At 45.3% G+C, this 10,339-nt stretch overlaps 1 protein-coding gene across 1 annotated transcript in view; it reads left to right on the plus strand.

Moving 5' to 3' along the window:
* The window catches only part of LOC149453960 (uncharacterized), an 80,950-nt gene extending 73,121 nt beyond the window's left edge, over positions 1-7,829 (plus strand). Inside the window, exons 11-13 of the mRNA XM_089687994.1 lie at positions 2,694-2,809; positions 4,773-4,849; positions 7,671-7,829. Of these exons, the coding sequence (XP_089544120.1) occupies positions 2,694-2,809; positions 4,773-4,849; positions 7,671-7,706 (229 nt within the window). The 3' untranslated portion in view covers positions 7,707-7,829. The remainder of the gene's footprint in view (positions 1-2,693; positions 2,810-4,772; positions 4,850-7,670) is intronic.
* The last annotated feature ends 2,510 nt before the right edge of the window (positions 7,830-10,339 follow it).

Genomic DNA, 10,339 nt, shown 5'->3' on the forward strand with positions numbered 1-10,339 from the left:
TGAATGACCCGCAGAGAGCTGGGACCAACGTAACAAAGGCTACCATCAGTAACACACTACGCCGCCAGGGACTCAGATCCTGCAGTGCCAGACGTGTCCCCCTGCTTAAGCCAGTACATGTCCGGGCCCGTCTGAAGTTTGCTAGAGAGCATTTGGATGATCCAGAAGAGGATTGGGAGAATGTCATATGGTCAGATGAAACCAAAATAGAACTGTTTGGTAGAAACACAACTTGTCGTGTTTGGAGGAGAGAGAATGCTGAGTTTCATCCAAAGAACACCATACCTACTGTGAAGCATGGGGGTGGCAACATCATGCTTTGGGGCTTTTTCTCCGCAAAGGGACCAGGACGACTGATCCATGTACAGGACAGAATGAATGGGGCCATGTATCGTGAGATTTTGAGTGCAAACCTCCTTCCATCAGCAAGGGCATTGAAGATGAAACGTGGCTGGGTCTTCCAACATGACAATGATCCCAAACATACCGCCCGGGCAATGAAGGAGTGGCTTCATAAGAAGCATTTCAAGGTCCTGGAGTGGCCTAGCCAGTCTCCAGATCTCAGCCCCATAGAAAACCTTTGGAGGGAGTTGAAAGTCCGTGTTACCCAGCGACAGCCCCAAAACATCACTGCTGTAGAGGAGATCTGCATGGAGGATGGGCCAACATACCAGCAACAGTGTGTGCCAACCTTGTGAAGACTTACAGGAAATGTCTGACCTCTGCCATTGCCAACAAAGGATATATAACAAAGTATTGAGATGAACTTTTGATATTGACCAAATACTTATTTTCCACCATAATTTGCAAATAAATTCTTTCCAAATCAGCCAATGTGATTGTCTGGATTTGTTTTCTCATTTTGTCTCTCATAGTTGAGGTCTACCTATGATGCCAATTACAGGCCTCTCTCATCTTTTTAAGTGGGAGAACTTGCACAATTGGTGGCTGACTAAATACTTTTTTGCCCCACTATATGTGCATATACAAAATGTGCAAAAAATGCATCTAAAGTGCTAAAAGTCTATTTACATAATATAAATCAGCAAAAAGTCCCAAATCCAATGTGAAAGTGCTGAGTGCTGAAAAAATGCTCCAACAAAGTGCTATGGTGTCCACAAGTGCTCGCCACAACAGACAGATCAGCCTCTTAAGGTGGGAATACACGATTAGAAAATCGACTGGTCGATCATCCGACGACTGAGAGGCGTTCGTTCGTTGGTCGAAATCGTGGCCCACATTAACCAATCTAAAAAAAAACGTTCGTCGGGCAATACGTAGTGTTGACGTCTTCTGTACAAGTGGAAGTGATGCGGTGTGCGTGTGACCTTGTAGCCACGCCCTTCCGGCCAGAACGAGCGATATACACAACGATTCCCAGCAATGAGTATAATATCGTTTATTACATGACCTATATACATAAATAGTGATACATAAAATATAATCTGCAGAATTCTGGTTTCATGATCTCATTGGGCCAATCTACTTTTAACATTTGGATTTTTCGTTTGTGTTTACGAGGATTCCTCGGACATAAACATCCGGGTCATCTTCTGTTTCCGCTCATGCGTGATAGCGCTTGATAGATTTTTTTCGTACGATCGTCATACCACCACATAGAAAATTGGTAGTTCATATGCAAAACGACAACATTTATCACTGTTGTTCAACTGGATTTTTTTGTTCAGAATATCATTATCGGTTAAAACATCCTGCTCATCAACGAAGAGAAAATAGTTTGATCAGTGGTCCCGCAAAATTTTTCGTACGATTTTTATATCGTGTTTACGGGGCATTACCAGACACATTGATCTCCAATCAAGAGATCAAACGAGCAGACGGTGTTCACATTCCACACTGACACCCATGCTAGCAATATCAAGGGAAATGGATGGATGGCTACGGGCTCACCCAAACGAATTCCTCACATCGAACCACTCTCCATGCAATGTAGAGAAGGATTAAAACAGAAGAGACTTCATAGTGCAACCTGATAAAAACTCAAAAATGTATTCAGTAAAATATTGCACTTACATAGATAAGGTGCATAAAGGCCGTATACAAATCAAAATTCCTGCGGTGTCATACCACTGGCTGGAACGTGGTGACGTCACAGAAGACTCCACCCACCTCACTCCCAGTGACATAATGGGGTCCTGCAATGCAAGTGTGGACCTTGTGGGTGCACCTAATTATATGTTGCTCTCCCCGCTAGGCCCATAGGGTTTCAATACCACAATGCCGTTCCCAAATGCTTGAACGGTATGGAGGGAGCTGGAATACTGACGCCCTCACTACCGGAGGACCCGTCACCTCTGCCTGGTACCACTCTCCACTATTATATTCTCACCAGTTCACGGTTACTCATAGGAACTACACACTTCCCGTCAGTTTCTATGCTAAGTTAAGAGCTCCCCTTTTCATTAGCAGCACGAGTTGGAGGGCAGAGCCCAGAAAAGCCCGGGAAAATGCAAAAACTGGCTTAACTCATTACTAACAGAGCAGCCTGGACAATAGACCTAACTCAGGAACAACACCCATAAGCACCTACATACAGGCTTAACATTGGTCATTTAAAATGTGCAGAGCAGTGTGACAGATTATAGTTCATATAAAAAAGATTGAAGGTGATCAGAATACATATTGTTGTTTAATAAAAGGTGTGTATAACGGTGTACATCTTATGTCTCCAGGGATGAGCCCTTCAAAGATGATAATGAAGAGTTTTGGGTTCACGATTCCGATGATCAGTGGACTGCACAAAATGGGATATCCAATCTAAACCTACATATAGAATCGAATGGGAATGGTAAGCATTGTGTTATGTTCTGAATCCTTTTTATATTTCATTCCAAAGATTGATTAATCTTAATAATCGAAGGGACAGATGCAGAGATACCACTCCTATGTCACCCTGCAGGAGGAGGACAGACTCATGGCCCCTTCTATCTATATCACCTGCAGGAGGAGAACAGACTCATAGCTCCTTTCTGTCTGTATCACCCTGCAGGAGGAGGACAGACTCATAGCTCCCTTCTGTCTGTATCACCCTGCAGGAGGAGGACAGACTCATAACCCCCTTCTGTCTGTATCACCCTGCAGGAGGAGGACAGACTCATAGCCCCCTTCTGTCTGTGTCACCCTGCAGGAGGAGGGCAGACTCATAGCCCCCTTCTGTCTGTACCACCCTGCAGGAGGAGGACAGACTCATGACCCCTTCAGTCTGTATCACCCTGCAGGAGGAGGACAGACTCATAGCTCCCCTTCTATCTGTATCACCCTGCAGGAGGAGGACAGACTCATGACCCCTTCAGTCTGTATCACCCTGCAGGAGGAGGACAGACTCATTGTACCCTTCTGTCTGTATCACCCTGCAGGAGGAGGACAGATTCATAGCCCCCTTCTGTCTGTGTCACCCTGCAGGAGGAGGACAGACTCATAGTCCCCTTCTGTCTGTATCACCCTGCAGGAGGAGGACAGACTCATAGCCCCCTTCTGTCTGTATCACCCTGCAGGAGGAGGACAGACTCATAGCCTCCTTCTGTCTGTATCACCCCGCAGGAGGGGGACAGACTCATAGCCCCCTTCTGTCTGTGTCACCCTGCAGGAGGAGGGCAGACTCATAGCCCCCTTCTGTCTGTACCACCTTGCAGGAGGAGGACAGACTCATAGCTCCCTTCTGTCTGTATCACCCTGCAGGAGGAGAACAGACTCATAGCTCCCCTTCTATCTGTATCACCCTGCAGGAGGAGGACAGACTCATGACCCCTTCAGTCTGTATCACCCTGCAGGAGGAGGACAGACCCATGGCCCCCTTCTGTCTGTATCACCCTGCAGGAGGAGGACAGACTCATAGCTTCTTCTGTCTATATCACCCTGCAGGAGGAGGACAGACTCATGACCCCTTCAGTCTGTATCACCCTGCAGGAGGAGGACAGACTCATAGCCCCCTTCTGTCTGTATCGCCCTGCAGGAGGAGGACAGACTCATAGCTCCCCATCTGTCTGTATCACCCTGCAGGAGGAGGACAGACTCATAGCCCCCTTCTGTCTGTGTCACCCTGCAGGAGGAGGGCAGACTCATAGCCCCCTTCTGTCTGTATCACCCTGCAGGAGGAGGACAGACTCATAGCTCCCTTCTGTCTGTATCACCCTGCAGGAGGAGGACAGACTCATAGCCCCCTTCTGTCTGTATCACCCTGCAGGAGGAGGACAGACTCATAGCCCCCTTCTGTCTGTATTACCCTGCAGGAGGAGGACAGACTCATAGCCCCCTTCTGTCTGTATTACCCTGCAGGAGGAGGACAGACTCATAGCCCCATTCTGTCTGTATCACCCTGCAGGAGGAGGACAGACTCATAGCTTCTTCTGTCTGTATCACCCTGCAGGAGGAGGACAGACTCATGACCCCTTCAGGCTGTATCACCCTGCAGGAGGAGGACAGACTCATAGTTCCCTTCTGTCTGTATCACCCTGCAGGAGGAGGACAGACTCATAGCTCCCCATCTGTCTGTATCATCCTGCAGGAGGAGGACAGACTCATAGCCCCCTTCTGTCTGTATCACCCTGCAGGAGGAGGACAGACTCATAGCCCCCTTCTGTCTGTATCACCCTGCAGGAGGAGGACAGACTCATAGCCCCCTTCTGTCTTTATTACTGTCCACCTGCAGGAGGAAGCATTCCTATAGGTTTCTTCTCTATCACTACGTCACTGTATGACATTTTTTGTGAATACAATTTAAATAACGTTCCATTTTTTCTTCTTGCCTCCAGATTCTTCTTCCACAAACAGCCAGTCTAGTAAGGGGATGTTCCGACCCAAACTGGAGGCAGTGGACCCAACAATTGAGGTATAGATAATTCTAGATAATTCTTCACTTCCTCTCTTTCCCTCTTTGACCCGACTGTCCTTTTTTCTTTAGTCTTTATTGTAAAGACAAAGAGGTAGAAGCAATGTTGTTCAATGTGAACATATCAAACAGAGACAACTTTTACAATGAACAGTAAAAATATAAACAAAATGGATCTAGGGTAGGGAAAGGTGAAGAGCCAAGATGGAGAGAAAAGGTATGGAAAAGCCAGTATGAACCTTGTGACTAGATAGAATAAAATTAAGAAATAAGTAATCAACAATACTCAGAGGAGGTCACCATAATGTATCTAAAGTAATTGAGCGATGGATGGATGGATTCCAAAGCCATAGGCATAGTCTTCTATAAACTGAAACAAAAGGCAACGACTATAACAGTAATGAACACCAAAAAGTCTGTAGCCATGGAGACCAAATGTGGAATAATTTGTCTTGTAGAAGCAGGGGCGAACTGACAACTCATGGGGCCCCCGGGCAATAGGGGATCATGGGGCCCCTGTGTCCTTGCCCAAACTAAAAAAAAGCCTATGAAAAAGGTACCAGGGGCATCTCATGGGGCCCCCTACTGACCCCGGGCCCTCGGGCAGTGCCCGAGTTTCCAAATGGTCAGTCCGCCCCTGTGTAGAAGGTGAGTTCTAGCAAACATATATTCGTATAAAGCATGTTCATTAAAGATATGTATGGGTATGGACAGGGCTTTTTTTCAGCGGGAAAGTGGTAGAGCGAAGTTTCGGGAAAGCTGCAGCACTGAATGTAATGACAAGGAGTGCCGTGGTTTGCTGGAGGGTCTATTGATGCTGGCTGCAGGGAGAATCTGTTGTCAGTGGTGGGAATCAACTTTTGCATTGGGGTCTTTTGTTGCTCGGGGATCAGATGTTGCTGGGAGGAATCTCCTGTTGAGGGAGAAGTCTATTGTTGCTGGCTGCTGGAGGGTCTAATGATGCTGGCTGCTGGGAGATTTGCTGTTACTGCTGGGGACCTGTAATTGCTGGGGTGAATATTTTGTTGTTGGGGTAGTATTTTGTTGTGGGGGTCCATTGTTTGTTGGAGTGGGAGGGGTCTATTGTTGTGTGGGGTTCTCTTGCCTGGCTGCAGGGGATCTACTGTATTTTATTGCTTTTCTTGTTATCATTAACACATTACATACAAAACCACAAAAAGATTCTTGGTTCTGTATTCTCTAAAAGGGGCAATACTGGGAGGTGGGTAGGAGGTTGAACCAAGGGACAGTGCTTGGAGGTGGGTAAGGGGCAGAGACAAGGGGTGGCTCAAAAGGTGGGGAGTTCCTCCACCTATTCTCTGAGAAAAAAAGCCCTGGTTATGGAAAGGTTAGGAGATGTCGCTCTCTTCCAGTATCGAGCAATAAATACGTGTACAGTATGGGATTCAAAGGGCCAGGAAACCATGCCTATGCCTAATAAAGCCAATTTAGGGTCAGGTTGCCTTTATTACTTTGCATTGGTTTAATTTCCAGATCTAGCTTAGCTGCTTAAAGTGGAGCTCCACCCAAAAGGGGAACTTTAAGGACTGCTCCCCCGCTCCCCATTAAGGTTTGGCACCTTGGGGGGGCAGGAGCGGGTACCCGAATTTGACAGGTACCAGCTCCCAATTGTGGTCGGACTGCCTAGGATATCGGAAATGGAAAGCATCCTCCCTCCTTCCCTCCCCAGAAGACTACAGGACCGTTCATGAAGCGCAGCGCTACTCGCGCATGCGCAGTGGGTACCCGGCTGTGAAGCCGAAAGCAGCCATAGACAGGTGCCCACAATGAAGATGCCGGCCTTCAGGAATCCAGGACAGCAGGTGAAACGGGCTGCGGGGGACACACCACAGGACCGAGGGACAGGTAAGTGACTGTTTTTTAAAAGTCAGCAGCTACAGTTTTTGTAGATGCTGACTTTTATTTTTTGACAGCGTAAGTGGAACTCCGCTTTAACTTAGCTGCTTGTGTCCACTGTGTTGTACCTAAGGTCTTGTTCATTCTATTTCTGGTCTACGGTCCGCATTTGCATGGGCTTGGCAGCCCATTCATCTGAATGGGTTGCTGTGCCTGTGTTTCATGCAGGAAAAATATTTCTGCACCATTTTCAAAATGCAGCGACCGCTCCCGCACCCGCAAATGTGCTGTGTTTTTAGAAGCTTGGGGGTATCATTAAGAATTATGGCAGCTCTTCACGATTTTGGCTGAAGGTAGTTGTGGGTATGGGAACAGGTGCATCCGCAGTCCCATGCAATAGTGCGAACCAGGGCCTAAGTGTAGCTGAACCAGGGGCGGACTGACCATTTGGAAACTCGGGCACTGCCCGAGGGCCCGGGGTCAGAAGGGGGCCCCATGAGATGCCCCTGGTACCTTTTTCATAGGCTTTTTTGAGTTTGGGCAAGGACACAGAGGCCCGATGATTCCCTATTGCCTGAAGGCCCCATGAGTTGTCAGTCCGCACCTGAGCTGAACACACCCCAAAAACATTAACTTCAAGGTCTCAAACCAACAAAACCATCTCAACAGAAAAAGGGTTTATTTACTTAAGCCAGAGGGTACAAAATCTGATTGGTTTCTATACAGAAGTGAGCCCAATTTTGCACTCTCCAGCTTTAGTAAATGAACCCCTGTATTTCACAAAATGAGTTTGAAAATAAATATACAAAATAAGTGGAAACATGCACTACATGGAGTCATTCTTTCCTTTTTTACAAATCCATTAACAGTTAAAGATTCCAATGTCTTCTTTTTTCTATTTTTCTTCAATGTTTTCTTACAAAAATATATTTTTTTGCCTATTTTAACTTTTTATTCCCCACAGGTGAAGATACAGAGACCGCAGATTTCCTATACATAACCAAACAATCCATAAGATCTACAGAGAATATACTGGAGGAATGCATTGATCAGCAACACAACTCATCTCAAACATCTCATATAAACTAAATTGTTCAGATTAAAGAAATTGTTTATAATAAAATTCACTGAATGCTGATGTCTTAATGGCAGGTGGAGGAGCACAGAGACTTTACTCCACTGGGTACTTGGATAAAAATATGTGTAAATGAATTGTTTACTAATAAATGGAAAAATGCATTAGCTCATCAACATTCCCAGAATCTACACCTAAGGCCCCTTTCGCACGGGGCAGACTCCGCCTGTGACCCGTTTGCTCAGCAGGGGAACTGTCTGCTAATCCCACTGAGCAGGCGAATGACAGGTCCACTCCACCTATGCACAGCAGACACAGATATAGCCTGCTCTCCTCTATGGACATTCACATAGTTACATAGTTAGTATGACTGAAAAAAGACAAAAGTCCATCCAGTTCATAAAAAAAAATAAAAAAAACATAAAAAAAAAAACAAATTATAATCCTATATACCCACAGTCAGATGTAACGGCACACATATGAGTTTACACCCAACTGCCATCCTCTCTGGTCCACTAGAAAGAAGGGAATCTGTTTTTTTTTAGCGGATCGGATTTGATGTTGGCGGGTGTAAATGGACGCATCTGTTTACATCCAAAAATAAGAAAATGCAAGCAAGCGCTCATATAACCAGCAGCTAGAACACTCAAAGGAATCACAATGACCTCGCAAGACAAACTGTAAGATATATTGCAGCGCTAAAAAATGAATAAATAATCATATAGTTCAATAAATGTTCATAAGATCTTGTGCATAATCATGAAGAGCTTCCTCTTTTGAAATACACTGATGCCAAAAAATCATAGAGCAGAAATGCGCACTCACCGACCGCGCATTAATAATGCGCATATATGTGACCATCAACCCGAATGGCTAGCAGCAGGTGGTACATCCCTCGGGGGTAAAGCATCAGCCTTGGGAGGAGGAGCCGACAGCATGTGTGACGTCATCCACCGCCGCGACCACGAGGAGGTGCGGCGGCCATTTTACTTCTGGGTCACTTCTCTTGTCATCATCTGGCGATTTGGCGATTCTATTTGTACTTGCACCCTTGTTTTTATGTGACCAAATAAAAGCATCAACCTACTGCACTATTGGCACTCCCTTTTGTTTTTGACCCTCTATTGAGGGTTTCAGATCCACAAAAGCAGTCTGTCAGTTCATCCATCATCCAGAGGAGGGAACCCATTCATCTAGGTTGTCCACTTGCTCTTGAGGAGATTTCTGAGCCCTGCTGTGTATTAGTTCACCCAAGGCTGATGCTTTACCCCCGAGGGATGTACCACCTGCTGCTAGCCATTCAGGTTGATGGTCACATATATGCGCATTTTTAATGCGCGGTCGGTGAGTGCGCATTTCTGCTCTATGATTTTTTGGCATCAGTGTATTTCAAAAGAGGAGGCTCTTCATGATTATGCACAAGATTTTATGAACATTTATTGAACTATATGATTATTTATTTATTTTTTAGCGTTGCACTATATCTTACATCTGTTTACACCCGCCACTCCAGAGAGGAGAATGGAAGTTTCAATCAGATCTGCCTGAAAAACAGACAGGCGGACCCGATCAGAACCCGATCGGAACATTTGTGTGAAAGTCCAATAAGATGTTAAAGCTACAATATCATGGCTGAAGATAAAGATCCTTATTCTTACACCAAGAAATTAAAAAGATTAGTGCCTCTAAACTATCGATATTAATTTTGAAGGAACATTTTTTTAAAAAATTCAATTTATTCCAAATAAGTATTTTGTATTTAACCCCCCTGGCGGTATTCCCGAGTGTAGCTCGGGGTAAAGTTTCAGTACCAGAAGCGGTAACCCCGAGCTACACTCGGGAATACACTGCAGTGTTGCTCCGGGATCTCTTCTTCACTTACCTTCTCCTGCGCTCCCGCGATGTCCCTCCTGCAGCATCCCCTGGCTATGTCCTCCGGCTGATGCCGGCATCTGTCGAGCGTCGGGACGTATGGGGGCCGGAACTGGCGGGAAATTAAAAAATGTTAAAAGTGACATTCACTAAATACACTAAAATCACATAGTATAACATTCCTGTATCAAACCATTTCACATACATTTTGTCCCGAGTGCTTTGTCCTGCGCCCTGCCTGCATTTTTACTGTTCTTTCTGCCTGGAAACTGAGAAACGTCCATGGCGTCCAAAAAGCGTCCCTTTAGGTCAAAAGCGGTTTTAGACCGGCTAGAGAACAGCGATAGTAAATCAGAACCACTTGCAGAATTGAGTGATAATGATTCGTGGGGGAAATTCGTCATCAGACACTGAAAACGATTCTGCGACTGAGCTCAGTGATGTGCGAACTTGGCGCTATATTTCACATTTCAGTGTTTTTGGTTTGATTACATTATTGAATTAAATTTATTATTATGATATTATTATTTTTTATGATTATTTATTATAATATAATTTATGATTTCGTGTTTCAAATTTTATCATCCGCGGGATGTTTACTAGACTCTTGTTCGGACAGATTTCAGTGAGTTATTCCTAAGAATTACAGGCCTACAATAAAAAAACAACATATTTCCATGCAAAAA

The sequence above is a fragment of the Staurois parvus genome, unplaced genomic scaffold (genome assembly GCF_062004578.1).
Source record: "Staurois parvus isolate SC_StPar_1 unplaced genomic scaffold, SC_StPar_1.0 ptg000444l, whole genome shotgun sequence".
Lineage (NCBI taxonomy): Eukaryota > Metazoa > Chordata > Amphibia > Anura > Ranidae > Staurois > Staurois parvus.